This window comes from Acanthopagrus latus, chromosome 18 (assembly GCF_904848185.1).
Source record: "Acanthopagrus latus isolate v.2019 chromosome 18, fAcaLat1.1, whole genome shotgun sequence".
In the NCBI taxonomy this organism is placed as follows: domain Eukaryota; kingdom Metazoa; phylum Chordata; class Actinopteri; order Spariformes; family Sparidae; genus Acanthopagrus; species Acanthopagrus latus.
Genome location: NC_051056.1, coordinates 1,107,086 through 1,125,470, shown reverse-complemented (window position 1 = coordinate 1,125,470; position 18,385 = coordinate 1,107,086). Strand labels below are relative to the sequence as shown.

Here is an 18,385-nt window from a genome sequence, read left to right as displayed (position 1 = left end):
CATTTAAAGGAACAGTTCATATAAAACAGTTCACTCAGTAACTCGAAGGCTTCACTGGTGAGCTAACAGTGTTACCATCAGGTAGCCCTGCTGTTGCTAACAATGTTAGCATCAGGTAGCTCTGCTGAGCTAACAGTGTTAGCATCAGCTAGTTCTGCTGATGCTCCCATATGAAGTGGCTTAATGAGCTCATCTGTACAGTTCGGGATTAAAACAGTCAGCAGTTAACGACTGAGTGACCTGCTCCTTTAAGACAACACATATCTCTAAAATTAGCATTTTATTCCAACACATAGTGACAAGTCATCAGAGAAGCCGTTGAACATCTCTGAAAACAAAGTGGACCGACGCTGCTGTTGATTGATAAATCAACGTTTTATTAATGGACACGTTCAGACAGAGGACATGTCCATGTAAACATGGCAACAACACATCAGCTCATTGAGTCGGAGCCACTTCTTGTTGTATTCTAAGGTGACTTCAGTTGTGAGTGTTGGAGGGCGTGCTCAGGTGTGTTTGCTGTGTATTCAGTGTGTAATATGTGTGTGGGAGGAGGCATGTCTTGGCCTGTTGCTGCTCTTTACAGTCTCAGTTTTTGTAGCCTGGAGACCCGTTTGGTGGTGAGAGGTTTGAAAAGCGAGCCGTACGTCAGCAATTCTTTTGTCTGAGCAAATGTACGAGCTGCCGACTGACTGTGTGAAACTCAGACTGTGTTTCTGTGTCCGTGGCAACACAGAGAGAAATCTGTAAAATGCTTCAGTCGGAGACTCGGAGAGGAGGGTTTACAGTTAGGAGGAGTAGCTGATCAATAATGATGATCAACTAATGAACAGACCACAAACCACAAGAATGCAATGTCAGAGGATTTTACATGTCTCTCACATCAAGAGACAAAATGTTGGTTTCAAGTGACTGACCCTTTGAGTAGAAAACTAAGACATATCTTTGTCTCTCAGAGGGAAGTCCGGTCCGACCCCGAGGCCGTCAAACAGGTTGCCAGGGCGACCAACAACCTCCTGGACAGCCTGGGTTCACTTGCAGTCGAGGTAAGAATCACACCTGGTCACACCTGATGTCATCCTGTTCAAACCTCCAGTCCTGCAGTTGACTGTCCTCAGTCCTCCAGCAGCAGCAGTCTGAGGCCACTGGGTTTGCTTGGCAGCGTCTCAGTGGGTCTTTGTGTCCAGATAAAAGCAGCAGAGACAGACGAGCATCCAGCTGAACAAAGATTCAAATGTCTCAGCAGGCTTTCACCTCACACAAAACTCGAGTCTGAACAAACAACAAACACTCAGCGTCCGTCTGTGTTCGTCAGTGTCCTGCCGACACACTGCACACTGCAGGTTGCGGCCATGTTCGAATGCACAGCAACACTTCGAAGACTCTAAAAGCTCCCACATCAACATTAAATAGACTGGAGACAGACTGGAGATGCACTGACAGACACACTGACAGACACACCTCTTCTTCGTTGATAAAGTTGGAGTGAAGTCAGATTGACCCAGTTTGTTGTGTTCTCACCCTGAGGTTATTTCTCACACACACACACACACACACACACACACACACACACACACACACACAGCATCAGCATCCACACAAACCAAACACCACAGTCACATGTTTTCAATTTAGCTCAGCGTGTGTGCGTGTGTGTGTGTGTGTGTGTGTGAGAGTGTGTTTTACAGGAAACTGTAAACATCTTGTTCAAATACTTTTCTTTCTTCAGTCTGAGTTTTATTTTGAAATTCTTGTTAAATGGGGGGCTTTGTGCCGATATTACATATATTTGTGTATATATGTATGTGTATATGTGTGTGTGTGTATATATGTGTGTGTGTGTGTGTGTGTGTGTGTGTATATATCAGAACATCTCTGAGTGAATCTGAATGTCACAATTTTAAAGATTCTTGTTGTTTTATGGATAAATGTTGCTAACTTCAACAGGAAGTCATGACAGACTCTCCTTCAGTGATTATTTATTGAGAGCAGAGGTCAAACTCATGTTGACTGATGATTAATTCAGAGGACAGACATCAGTTAAAGTTTCACACTTTAACATGTTGTCTCTGGTGTTTGTTTGTTGTCTCTGGTGTTTGTTTGTTGTCTCCGGTGTTTGTTTGTTGTCTATGATTCAGTTTCTGTTGTAAAGTTAAACGTCACTGGAGAGGCAGTGTGTCAATGTGTGGAAGTAGAAACAGAAGAAACTGTCCAGTGTTTCCCCCTGGTCTTACTGTGACCAACACAGTGTTGGCAACATGGCTACAGTTAGCAACATGGCTACAGTTGGTAACATGCAACAGTCAGCGGCTGTGCTACAGTTAGCAGCCTGGCAACAGTTAGCAGCTGGGCTACAGTAAGCTGCTTGGCTACAGTTAGCAACATGGCTACAGTTAGTAGCCTGGCAACAGTTAACAGCTGGGCTACTGTAAGCAGCATGGCTACAGTAAGCAACATGGCTACAGTTAAAATCTGGGCCACAGTTAGCAGCCTGGCCACAGTTAGCAACATGGCCACAGTTAGCAGTCTGACTACAGTAATCAACATGGCTACATTTAGCAACATGGCTACAGTTAGCAGTTGGGCTACAGTTAGCAGCCTGACTAGTGACTGGGAGAAAATTGTGCCTGTTCCTGTTTTGGTGCGTAGACGAACTTCCCTTGTGTTATTTGATTTTTATTTCTTTGGTTAAAATCCATCCTGAAAACATCACACTGTGACATCAGTGTTTACTGCAGACTGAGAAGACTAAGAAGTGGACTTGCTGCAGAGTTGAAGTGTCTGTTTTTCTGAACAAGTTTCTGACGGTTCTGGTTCAGGGATTGGTCTCAGGTACTGAGTCTGTCCTTCATGTGTACCTTGTAGTCTTTGGTTTCTAACAGTTCTGGTTCAGGGACTGGTTTCAGGTACTGGGTCTGTCCATCATATGCACCTGGTAGTCTTTGACCAGGCTTACCAGTACCCTCCCTGCCTGTCCTCCAGTTGGCCAGTATGAAGAGCTGGATTGACCTGAGGAACGAGATCATCTTCCTGACACAGAACGCCACGTCGTCACCCAGCACCATGTACCAGGCAGTGTCCAGGATTGTGTGTGGTCATCCTGAAGGGGGCGGACTGCAGATCAAATCCCTGAACTGGTACGAGGACAGCAACTACAAGGCACTGTTTGGAAACCATAACAGCAGCGAGGACGAACAGGCAGCGCTCTACGACAACTCGTCCAGTGAGTGATCATGTCAGACCGACTCACACAGTTTACTGTTGCAGAAGAAGAGACACTGACCCGTGTGTGTGTGTGTGTGTGTGTGTGTGTGTGTACGTGCAGCTCCATTCTGTAACAGTCTGGTGAAGAACATGGACTCCAACCCGATGTCCAGGATGATCTGGCAGGCTCTGAAGCCTCTGCTAATGGGGAAGATCCTGTACACCCCCGACACTCCCGCCACGCAGAGGGTCATCCATGAGGTATGACATCACTTCCTGTCTGCTGCCCTTCTGCAGGAGGAGCGGTCTCTCTCACCTGCACCTGTGTCTGTGCTGTGTTCAGGTGAACCGGACCTTCCAGGAGCTTGGTGTGTTCAGGGACCTGGGTGGTATGTGGGAGGAGATGAGACCCAAAGTCTGGAACTTCATGGAGAACAGCGAGCAGATGGACGTGATCAGGGTACAGAGGCTCCACCCACCAGCTCACCTGTTCTGTCTCCTCTTGTTCACTTGTTTCTTTCTTCACTACTTTTCATATTTACTCTTTATTTCTTAGCCTAGTCGGTTTAACTCCTTCTCTTAATTAGTTCATCATATTTTGGTGTCCTGTTATGAATAATCATGAATCAGTGTTTGATCAGTGATCTGCCGTCGATCAATACATTCAGTTATTCAGACTTCCTGCTGCTGTGAATTAATGAAATGGCTTCCTGCTCTGGTCATCCAGACGCTGCTGAAGAACAACATCACCGCCAGATTCTTCCATGCTCAGCTGACCGACACCGACTGGACCGTGGCCGACATCTCTAACTTCCTGTCCAAGCGGAGGGAGGACACCCGGCTGCCGGGTAGCGCCATCACCTGGAGGGAAGTGTTCAACGAGACGGACCAGGCCATCATGAGTATCTCCCGCTTCATGGAGGTGAGGGTCACAGACCACAACCAGCTGGCACATTAACAGCTGACAACACCAGAGGTAATCTGATTACATTTACCATCCGGACCTGTGTTTGTGTGTGTGTGTGTGTGTTAGTGTGTGAACCTGGACAAACTGGAGCCGGTCTCCACTGAGGAGAGACTGGTGAGCCAGTCCATGGTGCTGCTGGAGGACAGGAAGTTCTGGGCGGGGATCGTGTTTCCGGATGTTGACCCCAACACCACTGAGCTGCCGCCAAACCTCAGCTACAAGATCCGCATGGACATCGACAACGTGGAGCGGACCAATAAGATCAAAGACGCGTAAGGACACAGACACAGACACAGACACACACACACACACAGACACACACACACACACACACACACACACACACACACACACACACACACACACACACACACATATACATCAGGACTTGTGGTGTTTGAACCAGCAGGATTTCATCCTGCCGTCTATCCTCCTCTTCAGGTACTGGGATCCGGGTCCTCGTGCCGACCCATTTGAGGACATGCGGTACATCTGGGGCGGATTCACGTACCTGCAGGACGTGATTGAACATGGCATCATCAGAGCGATGACAGGAACAAAGGAGAAAACAGGCGTGTACATCCAGCAGATGCCTTACCCGTGCTACGTAGACGACATGTAGGAAGAAGAACCTGATCTGGTTTTATGTTTCTGAGACACAAAGCGACTCTCCTGTCTCCTCACCTGTCTCCTCTGTATCATCACCTGTCCTTCCCTGTCTCCTCTCTCCTCACCTGTCTCCTCTCTCCGCACCTGTCTCCTCTCTCCTCACCTGTCTCCTCTCTCCGCACCTGTCCCCCTCAGTTTCCTGCGTGTGATGAGCCGCTCCATGCCTCTCTTCATGACTCTGGCCTGGATGTACTCTGTGGCGATCATCCTGAAGAGTGTGGTGTACGAGAAGGAGGCGCGGCTGAAGGAGACCATGAGGATTATGGGATTGAATAACGGCATCTTGTGGTTCAGCTGGTTCATCAGCAGCCTGATTCCTTTGCTGATCAGTGCCGGGCTGCTGGTTCTACTGCTCAAGGTGACGACACCAACACAGATTATAATGATACACAATTACAAGTGAAGTATCGTCATAGAACAGACTCGACCTGAATTTAACCCACAGATCAATACAGGATCAGTACAGGATAAACACAGAATCAATATAGGATCAGTAAAGGATCAGAACAGATTCACCTCCTTATATTATATTCCCTCGTCTCGTCTCATCTCTTCTTGTCTTGATTGGTCACAACTGAATCTGACATCAGGAGAATCAGGAGAAGTTTAATAAATGTTTTCTGTCCTGAAACGTTGTTGTGATCTTGTGTCCTGAGCAGAAGGGGAACCTGCTGCCCTACAGCGACCCCGGCGTGGTCTTCCTCTTCCTGGGCTCCTTCGCTGTGGTAACCATCATGCAGTGTTTCCTGCTCAGCACGGCGTTTGCCCGCGCTAACCTGGCCGCTGCCTGTGGAGGAATCATCTACTTCACCCTCTACCTGCCCTACGTGCTCTGCGTTGCCTGGCAGGACTACATCGGCTTTGGGGCCAAAGTCTTTGCTGTAAGACCTCCAGACTCTGACTGGTTTGTTGTCCTGATGCTGTGTTGTGATTGGACAGACTGACATGTCAGTCCCATGTCATCCCGCCCCACAGAGCCTCCTGTCTCCGGTGGCATTCGGGTTTGGCTGTGAGTACTTTGCTCTGTTCGAGGAGCAGGGTGTCGGGATCCAGTGGAAGAACCTGGTGTCCAGTCCTCTGGAAGAGGACGACTTCAGCCTCCGCACCGCCATCACCATGATGTACCTGGACTCCTTTGTGTACGGAGTCCTCACCTGGTACATCGAGGCCGTGTTTCCAGGTGAGAGCTGACATGGTTTTTATTTCATCACCGAGTTGAACAACGAGATGTTATTATGAAACAGCTGATGGTTTCAGAGGAGAAAACAAAGAAATAATTTTATCAATAGATCTGAAGCTCTTTAACTTCATCTCACTTCATCATGTTTCTAAATCTATTTTAGGTCACGAAGGCAAAGATACAAAAGTGTGTTTAAGTGTAAATATATTAAATCCTTATTCAGAAACATTTGTCATCACTCTGAGTTTCATTAAGTCTGTTTTCTGTGTATCTCAGGTCAATACGGCATCCCGCGGCCCTGGTACTTCCCCTTCACCAAGTCCTACTGGCTCGGAGAGAAAGACACAAAGTCCAAAAACAAAGTCCCTCTGAGCCGCAAAGGAAACCCTGACGGTGAGACTGCAGTAACAATGGTGACCACAGGGGGCATCACAGAGCTGCATCTGTAACATCTGTAATCATGAAGACTAAATATAGATTTGAAAGTACAAAAAACATCTTATATCCTCCTGTACTTTTTTTATGAATTTATTTAGCAGTTTTTCATTAACAAGCATACAGCTTACAAACACAGACACAAAAAGAAAAGTACCCACCTCCCACCATCAAAAAAAATAAATAAATAAACAGAAAATTACAAAGACAAATACAAAAATAGTCAGACAGGAACTTCTCATCATATAATGGGTGAACTGAAGTTTTGATCATGTTACAAGTAGTTGTAACTATCCAGTACAACTCGTGTTAAGATGTATCATTGAAAGGGAAATTCTTCTACAAATTCTATAAAGGGACTCCAGGTCAAGGTGAAGCTTTTGCAGGCTTAACATATCTTGTATCTCAATTTCTCTAAAGGTAGAGAAGATAGTGCATCCCTGAACCACTGCAGAAATGACAGGGCTGAATTTGATTTCCAGTTAAAAACTATGAGTCTGCGAACAAGCAGGGAGGCAAATGCTAAAGCATTTGTTTGTAAATTTGAGACTTGGCAGCCTGGGGCGGTATGCCAAAGATGGCTGTGTGATAGTCAGCTATAGTCTGACCACAGATTTTTAAAATACATCGAATATCTGTCTCCAATAGTCGTTGAGGGAGGTGCATAACCAGAACATGTGTCCGATTGTGGTGGGTACATAGCTGCACCTCAGACAACCAGGATCTGCAGTGGGAAAGAGTTTGGACAATTTATCCCTTGAATAGTGCAGGTGATGGAGTAGTTTAGATTGAATTAAACCATGGTGTATACACAGTGATGAGGTATGAATACGTTCTAGACTGTATTGCCACATATCTTCAGAAAGGTCAACCCCCAAATCTTTTTCCATCGCCATTTTGGTATCATCCTGTACTACATGTGTCTGTGCTTCCAGTGGTGTGTATCGAGGAGGAGCCGGCTCACCTGGAGCTAGGCGTCTACATCGAGAACCTGGTGAAGGTTTATCGTCACGGGAAGAAGCTGGCAATAGATGGACTGACGCTCGGCTTCTACGAGGGACAAATCACGTCCTTCCTCGGACACAACGGAGCCGGAAAAACCACCACCATGTGAGTACAGGACCATACCAGTACCAGTCCTCATCCAGGTGTCAGACTCAGATACAGTTCAGACTCAGATCCAGGACCTTTTTGTCCTCCTGTCCCCACTGCAGGTCCATCCTGACAGGTCTCTTCCCTCCCACCTCGGGGACGGCCTACATCCTGGGCAAAGACATCCGGTCTGAGCTGAGTGCCATCAGACAGAGTCTGGGCGTCTGTCCTCAGCACAACGTCCTCTTCAGCATGTGAGTGTCCAGGGATATGGAATCTCTTCAGCCTCATCTGTAAATGAATCCACCTGATTCATCATGTGAGCTTGTCTGTGTCGTGGCATCTCCTGCAGGCTGACGGTGGAGGAGCACATCTGGTTCTATGGCCGGCTCAAAGGCCTGTCGGAGGAGCAAGTGAAAGGTGAGATCCAGCAAATCCTGAAGGACACTGGGCTGCCGCACAAACGGCACTCAAGGACCAGCACCCTGTCTGGCGGCATGCAGAGGAAACTATCTGTGGCTCTGGCCTTCGTCGGGGGATCAAAGGTCGTGATCCTGGACGAGCCCACCGCCGGCGTCGACCCATATGCCCGCAGAGGGATCTGGGACCTGCTGCTGAAGTACCGACAGGGTACAGAGCTGTCCCGATTGGTTGGATTAATCAGTGGTACTGTTTGTCTTCAGCAGCTGGTCTTTAATCTCCTGTTTCCTGTCAGGTCGGACCATCATCCTGTCCACGCACCACATGGACGAGGCGGACATCCTGGGAGACCGCATTGCCATCATCTCCCACGGGAAGCTGTGCTGTGTGGGTTCATCTCTGTACCTGAAGAACCAGCTGGGGACGGGCTACTACCTGACGCTGGTCAAGAAAGAACCAGAGCCGTCACTCAGCTCCTGCAGGAACTCGTCCAGCACTGTGTCCTTCACCAAGAAGGTGAGTGTCATCAGCATCATCATCGTCGTCACCATAATCACTGTGTCTCAGTACAGACTCTCTCATTTTTACTCATACAACCACAGCATGATGAAGACAGACTAAGCAGTACTTCAGCTGTTAATCTCTCTGTTATATTTCTCTGTAGTATTTGTACCCACCCTGTGCAGTATCAGTATCAGTACTCAGTCTCTGTGCAGTATTTATTGACAGAGAACTTCACCTGTGGACTTGTCCTCTCACAGGAGGAGGAGTGCGCCTCGGTCAGCAGCAGTGATGCCGGCCTCGGCAGCGAACATGAAAGTGAGGCTGCGACCATTGGTGAGCTCTCTGTTCTTGCAGAGCGTTTGATTTGTTCACCTTCAGGTGGATCTGATCTGTGTCTCACATCTCCATCCTCAGAGAACGGCCCTGCCGCATCCATCTGTGACGTCCCCTTTGTCCCGCCCGACGTGTCACTGGTGTCGGGTCTGATCCTGTGTCACGTCCCTGCCGCCCGCCTGGTGGAGGATCTGGGTCACGAGCTGACCTACATCCTGCCGTACAGCGCCGCCAAGGACGGAGCCTTCGTGGAGCTCTTCAAAGACCTGGACCTGAAGCTGCCCGACCTTGGCATCTCCAGCTATGGCGTGTCGGACACCACGCTGGAGGAGGTGACGTTGACCCGATCCATCCAAACATTAAACACACAAATATTACAACACAGAATTCAAGCTGTGCTTCAGCTGCAGACTCATCATCGAGGATCAGACGTTTCTTTGTTTCAGATTCAAGACTTATCTGAGTGAAAACATATTTAATATCCTGTTGTCGACATCCAGCTGTATATCAGATGATCAGATCATAAACAAGATTAATTAAGAACCAAACTCCTGGCCATAACGATCCAGATCCTCACTCTGATTAATTTTAATTCTCTGTAGATTTTCCTGAAAGTGGCTGAAGATAATGGAGTTGACACCGATGTTCCCTCAGGTGAGACCTGACCTCTGACCTCACACTGTGATGTCATTACAACACACTGAAGTCATCATCCTGACGTGTGTGTGTGTGTGTGTGTGTGTGTGTGTGTGTGTTCAGATGGTACACTTCCTGTTCGGAGGCGAAGGAGGACTCATGCTTTCGGAGGAGGAGATCATCAGAGCTGTCTGAGGCCGTTGACAGAGGACGACAACAACGAGAACGAGTCTGATGCAGACGCAGGTAGACTGACTTTTGCTCCAGCTGTTATTTATATCTATGACTTTATCAAGGCTAATGTTAGCTTGTTTGTTTTTGTAAATATCTTGTGTTCTTCTATTTAACTTTATGCGTATTTTTTCTGATTCTTTTTGCTGCACTGTTGAATCTTGAGCTGTTGTAACAAGTGAATTTCCCCATTGGGATAAATAAAATCAATTTTGAATCTGAAATCTTGAATCTTAAATGTGACTTGCCAGTGAGCAGGGAGACGGACTGGCTGAACTGCTCCGATGGTAAAGGTTCCTACCAGGTGAGCGGTTGGGGTCTGAAGCGGCAGCAGTTTGTGGCTCTGATGTGGAAACGATTTCTGTACGCTCGGCGCTCCAGGAAGGGCTTCTTTGCTCAGGTACGCTCACACCTGAGCTGTTGTTCAGTTGTTCGCTGTGTAGTTTTTCTTTTTGGTCTGAATCTTGAAGCGTCCGTCCTGCAGATCGTTCTCCCCGCTGTGTTTGTGTGCATCGCTCTGGTCTTCAGCCTCATCGTCCCCCCGTTTGGAAAATATCCCAGTCTGGAGCTGCAGCCCTGGATGTATGAGGACCAGGTCACCTTCATCAGGTACACACCTGTCCTTAACTGTCCTCTCCTGTTATTACACTATCAGTTCCAGCTGCAAACTGAAGTCGGAAATGAAACAATGTGATTATTAACAGTAACATAACTGTGTGTGTGTTAGTGATGACGCTCCTGCAGATTCCAACATGCAGCAGTTATTGAATGCTCTGTTGGACCCTCCGGGTTTTGGGACTCGCTGCATGGACGGATTTCCCATCCCGTAAGAAAACATCAATGATCTAATAATTGATTGATCAGGAAGAGACAATCCATAATATTGTGATGATCAAATTTAAACACAAAGCATCATCATCATACTGTCGGTGTGAGCTGCTGCTGTTGAGTCACTGTCCATATCAATACTAATCACTGCTGATCAATAATCAGAGAAGCTCCCTGTACTATGGGCGATGAGGACTGGAGGACTCCAGACGTCCCAGAGAGCGTTCAGCAGCTCTTCAGCTCCTCTAACTGGACCATGGAGGACCCGTCTCCTGCCTGCGTCTGCAGCTGCGATGGGAAGAAGAAGATGCTGCCAGACTGTCCTGCTGGAGCTGGAGGACTGCCACCACCTGAGGTCAGACACACACCTGAACACGGACCTGAACACACCTAAACACACACATGAAAACAACTTAACACACCTGAACACACACCTGAGCTCACCTGAACACACACTTGAACATGATCTTCAGCAGCAGTTTGACTCAATTAATTTTAAGATCTATTTATATTTATCACTGCTTCTCTGTTGGACCAAAGTAGTGTTTATGATGAAATCATTCAGTTGTTGTTGTTTATGTTGTTGTTCAGATGAAGCTGAGCGCCACCGACACTCTGCAGAACCTGACAGGAAGAAATATCTCAGACTATCTGGTGAAAACCTACGCTGAGATCATTGGCAAGAGGTTACACACACACACACACACACACACACACACACACACACACACACACACACACACACACACACACAGAAGATAACACAGTACAAATACACACAAGTACTGCAGGTACACAGTGAGCATTGACTTACAGTCTGAATGTTTGTTCCAGTTTGAAGAACAAAGTGTGGGTGAATGAATTCAGGTCAGTCAATTCTTCTGTTCTGCTTTTATTTTGAAAATCATAACTTCATTCCATCATTGTTTCCAGTTTTTGAAATTTTATTTTCTTCTGTTTTTTCTGTCTGCAGGTATGGAGGCTTCTCATTGGGCGCCAGGAGCACTCAGGTCCTCCCACCCGCCAATGAGATCGATGACGCCATCGAGAGAGTCCGAAAGATCTTTGAGTTACAGAAGGTCAGAGAGAGAGGAGTTCAAATGTCACTGTGTGTGTGTGGGTGTGCGTGTGTGTGTCACACACTTAGACTTGGCTGTGTGTGTGCGTGTTTCAGGGAGCTGCAGCTGATCGGTTTCTGGATAGTTTGTCTGGTTTCATCAACGGTTTGGACACAAAGAACAACGTGAAGGTGAGAAACAGATGGAACGACTAGAGGGAGTCGAGACACGTCACCAAAGGACAATAATGAAGTGATCAATGAACATTAATGAGCTGTGTGCGTGTGTGTGTGTGTGTGTGTGTGTGTGTGTGTGTGTGTGTGTGTGTGTGTGCGTGTGCGTGTGTGTGTGTGCGCGCGCATGCACTCAGATCTGGTTTAATAACAAAGGCTGGCACAGTATTGGAGCGTTTATCAACGTGATGAATAACGGCATCCTGAGAGCAAACTTACCTGAGGGACGGGACGCCAGCCAGTACGGCATCAGAGCCTTCAACCACCCTCTGAACCTGACCAAGGAGCAGCTGTCACAGGTCGCACTGTGAGTACACTCACCTGTGACGGGTTACACACCTGACAAAAAACTCAACCATCAGTGCGTTTACATGCACAGCTCAGTCAGATTACAGCCATAGTTCGACTATGCCACTCAATCAGACAACTGCAATTATCCGAGTATACATGCCGGTGAGAAAATCGGACTATGGAGCATGTCATACCCCGGTACGCTAGGTGGCACTGTACCCATTTCAACTAGTGGTAACAGAAACACCTCCGGCTGACCTCTTTATGTCACCAGCTGCCTCGGCATTTAAGAAAGATGGTGTACGAAGAGCGAGACGAAGCTACATCTTTGCACACTTCGTATATGGTGAACAAGATAATTACACAAACTAGGTGCACTATGGTGCTCTTTCTTGCAGTGATTTCGGAGGAAAGACGCTGCCACCGCCGTCCGTCTACTTCCGGCTCATGGTCCCGGGGAAAAATCTCGCACCTGCACAGAACGCAAAATCTGATCCAATCCGCTAGAACGTATACATGCAGGAGTAATGCCACTATCAATCGAATAATCTGGGTGCCTTAATTCGACTATGAGAAGTCCGATCTGGTCCAATTTTAGTCAGACTAAGGTGTATACATGCATCTTAAAGATTCAATCATAGTCGAACTGACACAGTAATTCGGTTTTCTTAAGTGTCATGTAAACGCACTGCATGACTCCACACCTGGACTACCACACCCTGGTGTCCCCATACCGACGATAATGGATTCTCTGGTCCTCATCTCTGAGGCTGTTGACACCTGAGTCAACACATGACCTGATTGATTTGACCCCTGGTGGACAGCTCTGAGTGTCCTGGTTCACACTGAAGGACCGCCTACTTAGCTGACAAAAAACACACCATCACCAGACTCCCTTAACAAATGTCTCAGTTTAGTGAGGCATTGAGATAGGAGGCACTTTATAAACTCTGTGAAACGCTGTCTCTGACTAATTCGTCATTATTTGGACCTTGTCTGTTTGACCTAGTGATGGACAGGTTTGCTCAGGGGCGTCGCTAGGAGTGTAAAACATCTGGGGCTTTAGAGTCTTTTTTTGATGGGGTCCGGGGATTTCGCAAGTGTACCCATGGTTCATAGTGGTAGTCAGTTATGCCCTTCCAGTTGAACTGGTTGAACTCTGTGTTTACGCCAGTGTAGCTGTGGTGCTCACTCTAAAAAACGTCTTTAAAAATTGGAGGTGGATACACAGTACAGATGTTTTAAAAAGTTGTGAGGACAGTTCTGTGCCCCTTGTATAAATGATTATTCAATTTGAGACATGTATTGATTATTATACTACCCACATCCATGATTACATTCTGTCTCAGACTATGTAACATCCCCTTTTTACAGTATTATATGCAATATAACATAACAGATTTGCAATTTCAGATACAATTTTCAACTTGCTCGTAGGATACTAATGAATGCAACAGTAATGATTGTAAAAAGAAATACGAGGCAACATAACATGATATAAATATTGATACTGTAGCCAAATAGCTAACATTAATGCTAATCAGCATATATGCTACCAGCTGGAAAAAAAACAGGTGGAAAACAAGAAATAACTGCAATTACAGTCCTCCCTCCTCGGCATGGTGTGCAGAGCATAGGGCACAGGGCACGGACATGTTTGTCAAAGTTGTTGATATTATCCACAAGAAGTTTTTGAAAAAAACTTAAATTTTGGGGGATTGTTGTGGCAGCCAACAATGGCACATGTTGTACCTGAGCTCATTTTAAAAACAATTTTGCATTTATCACATAATGCTAAATGTTTTGGGCTAGCTTGGCGGCAGTCATTCATGCAGTTGCAAGGCACCTGAAAACAGAAAACCGCCAGTGGAAGTAGTTATCTGTCATGGCAGCCCCCATAGGCTTCTGAAGAAAAGGGGGAATAATGAAGATAGGTAACTTGAAGATGTAAATTTAGCCTATTTAAATGGATGGAATATAGAAATGAAATCTATGAAATGTTCTGTCGTAGACTGTCCACATAATTCACCAAGTAGCTCTTTTTTTTAAGGCACAGAAATTCGGGGCTACTCCCAAAACATCCAGGGCTATAGCCTTGAATGTCTGTTTCATACAGAGCAGGACCACATCAGGCGCAGGTTAATGGCAGCTGTGAACTCCTCCTTTGTCTCCAGGGTGACAACCTCTGTGGATGTCCTGGTGTCCATCTGTGTGATCTTCGCCATGTCCTTCGTCCCGGCAAGTTTCGTGGTCTTCCTCATCCAGGAGCGCGTCAATAAAGCCAAACACATGCAGTTCATCAGTGGAGTGCAGCCACTGCTCTACTGGGTGGCCAACTTCATCTGGGACATGGTGAGACAAAAACAAGTCCTGCTCACCAGATCACTGTGTGTCTGTGTGCGTATGTCTCTGTGTGTATCAGTGTGTGTCTATGTACATATGTCTCTGTGTGTGTCTATGTGTGTATCAGTTTGTGTGTGTGTGTGTGTGTGTGTGTGTGTGTGTGTGTGTGTGTGTGTGTGTGTGTGTGTGTCTATGTGCATATGTCTCTGTGTGTGTCTATGTGCATATGTCTCTGTGTGTGTCTATGTGTGTATCAGTTTGTGTGTGTGTGTGTCTGTGTGTATCAGTGTGTGTCTATGTGCATATGTCTCTGTGTGTCTATGTGTGTATCAGTTTGTGTGTGTGTGTGTCTGTGTGTATCAGTGTGTGTGTCTATGTGTGTATCAGTTTGTGTGTGGGTGTGTGTCTGTGTGTATCAGTGTGTGTCTGTGTGTATGTTTGTGTGTTGATACTGTTTGTGTCTCTCTGCAGTGTAACTACATTGTCCCTGCTACGCTGGTTGTCATCATCTTCATCTGTTTCCAACAAAAAGCCTACGTGTCGTCCACCAACCTGCCAGTGCTCGCCCTGCTGCTGCTGCTCTACGGGTCTGACACGCAATACTCACACTACTGATACTACTATATACACTATATACTAATGTAACTGATACTACTATATACACTATATACTAATGTAACTGATACTACTATATACACTATATACTAATGTAACTGATACTACTATATACACTATATACTAATGTAACTGATACTACTATATACACTATATACTAATGTAACTGATACTACTATATACACTATATACTAATGTAACTGATACTACTATATACACTATATACCAATGTAACTGATACTACTATATACACTATATACTAATGTAACTGATACTACTATATACACCATATACTAATACAACTGATACTACTATATACACTATATACTAATGTAACTGATACTACTATATACACTATATACTAATGTAACTGATACTACTATATACACTATATACTAATGTAACTGATACTACTATATACACTATATACTAATGTAACTGATACTACTATATACACTATACACTAATGTAACTGATACTACTATATACACTATATACTAATGTAACTGATACTACTATATACACTATATACTAATGTAACTGATACTACTATATACACTATACACTAATGTAACTGATACAACTATATATACTATATACACTATATCCAACTGATACTATTATATACTACTATATACTAATACAACTGATACTACTATATACTAATACAACTGATACTACTATATATACTATATACACTATATCCAACTGATACTATTATATACTACTATATACGAATACAACTGATACTACTATATATACTATATACTAATATAACCGATACTACTATATACTGATACTACAGTGCCTTGTCTTAAAGCCTGCATCTGCTCAAGCTTGATAATATTAATAATAATGATAATAATGATAATAATAATGAACAGCAGTTTATCTGTATTCTTAACAAAATAGCCACATCAACATTTCAAAGACATGAACAAACGGCTACACATCCAAACTAAAACCAAGGGTAGACTGAGGCAACATCAAATGGTCAGATGCCTACTAGATAGTCAGTGTGATCCCTGGCCCTGCTTTGCTTGGCTGAGCTCATAGTTAGTTACTTTGAGTTGCAAACATGCCTCAGAGTGCTCTGTTGTTAACTGACTGTGGGTGGGGCTGAGCACATGTTTCATGTGTGAGAACACCTGCTCACAGAGATATGTTGACCCCAAGACTGACAGCAGCGCCAGTGCAATGTCCCGGAGACAGCTGAATTTCTCAGGTGCAGTTGCCCAGCAGGTGAGGATGTGGGCTCTGTGATCTTGCACTGGTTTGGCTTCCAACTGTTGTCTGAGCTCTGCAAACTTGATCACCCACAGTGTTGACCTCTTCAGCTCAATCAGCTGCATTTCCATGTCCTCTGTATCCATCCAGTCGAACAGAGTAGCATCCAAATCACGTCCATCAAAACGGTCGGGCTTGATCAAGAAAGAGAACGTTGGTCCGTACCTTTTAAGATCCACGAATCGTGTTGTGAACTCAGCCTCCAGCTCACGCATGTACATGGTTATTTCAGCGGTGCTGATGTTGCGCTGGGAGGACAGCTCTGTCGGGTGTCGGAAGTAGTGGAAAGTGGAGGTGGAATTGTCACCTGAGACCAGGGTCTGTACACATGAACATGAGCATTGAGAACATTGTTTGTGTACACAGAGTTTACTAAAAAGAGAGTTTTTCAACAGCTCGTGTTAGCGGTAGCTTGTTCCGCTAGCTGTCGTCATGGCAGCCCAGACGTATTCGCTGATCGACCCGTCTGGGTAGAGTGTTTGTGGTTCAGTTGAGCTATGTGTAGAGACCCTGGTGATAGTGCGAGAAAAGTTTCATGTTGTGTCGAGCCTTCTTAGTGTTTTAAAAACAGCGATTTTGATGCTAGTGTAAAAGTGTCCCATGCACTCTCACTGAAAATGAGTTTGAGCCGAAAATGAAAATACGGTCAATCTTAAAAGTGCCCTGCGATAGACTGGCGACCTGTCCAGGATGTCCCCTGCCTTCGCCCTAAGTCAGCTGGGATAGGCTCCAGCCCCCCCGCGACCCTGCAGAGGATTAAGCGGCGTACATATAATGTGTACAGATGATGGATGGATGGATGGATGGATCTTAAAAGTGCCTCTTTCATCGTAATTATGTTTTTACACTTTTAACTCCGGACCATAAAGCCATCCTTTGGTACTCTAGAAGGGGTCAATGCTCAGTTCTCTTGATGCATCATCAGGTGTCAGCCATCAGTTATGTTTGGAGTTTAAAACTCTCCACATCTGTCAGGTTGTGGATCACTGCAATCCTGTTGGCCACAAACATAAGACCTCCTGGTCTTATTCTGAAGATATTTCAACACTGATTGACTGTCAGTCAAAAAGATGAATTCCTGTAGCTCTATTTGAAGGTCAGACTGAAGGATTTTGTCCAGCCAATATAGCAGCAGTGAGTTCCAGTCTTGGTAAGGTCATTGTTTTGAGTGGTGTAACTCGTGATTTTCCCATCACAAATGCAATGTGGACCTCTCCTGTGTCATTCATAAACCTCAGATAACTGACAAAACTGTAATCCTGTTCACTGGCATCACAGAAGTTATGCAGCTATACAGTTTTCACTTGGCCAAAGTTCTTCAGCTTTACACATCTGTTAACTTGAAATCTGGCTAATTGATCCAGATCATTGAGCCAGTGTTGCCATGGTTTTGAGAATTCCACTGGAATTACTTCATCCTATCCATACTTGGCCTTGCAGAGGTGTTGGAGGATCTGCTTGGCCTTTAATGTGAAAGGGGCAAGGAGACCAAGTGGATCATACACTGCGCTGACAGTTGAAGGTATGCTCCTTCTGGTGGGGGTTCTGTTTTTAACAGTAGCACAAAAGCTGTCACTTGCAGTGTCCCAGTACAGGCCTAGGGCTCTTTCATTCGGCAACTTCTCCCTGTCCAAATCCAAGTTTTTCAGTTGTTTAGCTTTGTCATCTTCAGGGATGGTTGCTAGCACAGCTCGACTATTAGTAACCCATTTGGTCATCTTAAAGCCACCAAGAGAACAGATTTCTCTCAAATTTTTTACAAGATCTATAGTCTGTTTCTCTGTTGCTACTGGCTTGAGGCAGTCGTCGACATAGACATTGGCCTTAATTGTGTCATCCACTTCTTTATCAAATGTGTCTCTGCTGTCCTCTGCAGTCTTTCATAGACACAAGTTGGGGAAGAGAGAATCTGAGCAAGTTTACATCTTCTTTGCTAACTCGCACTTGGTGAAACATGCCCTCGATGTCAGCCATGGTAGCGATGGGCTCCTGATGGAACCTGATCAGCACACCAATAAGTGAGTTTGTCAAGTCAGGGCCCTGAAGGGAGGACCTTATT

At 45.5% G+C, this 18,385-nt stretch overlaps 1 protein-coding gene across 2 annotated transcripts in view; it reads left to right on the top strand.

Moving 5' to 3' along the window:
• abca1b (ATP-binding cassette, sub-family A (ABC1), member 1B) overlaps positions 1–18,385 on the top strand; it is a 45,706-nt gene that overhangs the window by 16,958 nt on the left and 10,363 nt on the right. For both annotated transcript variants that reach the window (XM_037076835.1, XM_037076834.1), the window contains 30 exons: positions 957–1,046; positions 2,983–3,223; positions 3,326–3,465; positions 3,548–3,664; positions 3,932–4,126; positions 4,238–4,443; positions 4,613–4,789; positions 4,976–5,198; positions 5,500–5,721; positions 5,816–6,020; positions 6,297–6,413; positions 7,391–7,565; positions 7,670–7,801; positions 7,900–8,177; positions 8,263–8,483; positions 8,729–8,804; positions 8,886–9,136; positions 9,407–9,458; positions 9,564–9,686; positions 9,923–10,071; positions 10,156–10,280; positions 10,399–10,497; positions 10,665–10,854; positions 11,091–11,185; positions 11,334–11,366; positions 11,473–11,578; positions 11,674–11,748; positions 11,928–12,097; positions 14,256–14,433; positions 14,896–15,011. In XM_037076835.1, coding sequence (XP_036932730.1) covers positions 957–1,046; positions 2,983–3,223; positions 3,326–3,465; positions 3,548–3,664; positions 3,932–4,126; positions 4,238–4,443; positions 4,613–4,789; positions 4,976–5,198; positions 5,500–5,721; positions 5,816–6,020; positions 6,297–6,413; positions 7,391–7,565; positions 7,670–7,801; positions 7,900–8,177; positions 8,263–8,483; positions 8,729–8,804; positions 8,886–9,136; positions 9,407–9,458; positions 9,564–9,686; positions 9,923–10,071; positions 10,156–10,280; positions 10,399–10,497; positions 10,665–10,854; positions 11,091–11,185; positions 11,334–11,366; positions 11,473–11,578; positions 11,674–11,748; positions 11,928–12,097; positions 14,256–14,433; positions 14,896–15,011 — 4,577 coding nt within the window. The remainder of the gene's footprint in view (positions 1–956; positions 1,047–2,982; positions 3,224–3,325; positions 3,466–3,547; positions 3,665–3,931; positions 4,127–4,237; positions 4,444–4,612; positions 4,790–4,975; positions 5,199–5,499; positions 5,722–5,815; positions 6,021–6,296; positions 6,414–7,390; positions 7,566–7,669; positions 7,802–7,899; positions 8,178–8,262; positions 8,484–8,728; positions 8,805–8,885; positions 9,137–9,406; positions 9,459–9,563; positions 9,687–9,922; positions 10,072–10,155; positions 10,281–10,398; positions 10,498–10,664; positions 10,855–11,090; positions 11,186–11,333; positions 11,367–11,472; positions 11,579–11,673; positions 11,749–11,927; positions 12,098–14,255; positions 14,434–14,895; positions 15,012–18,385) is intronic.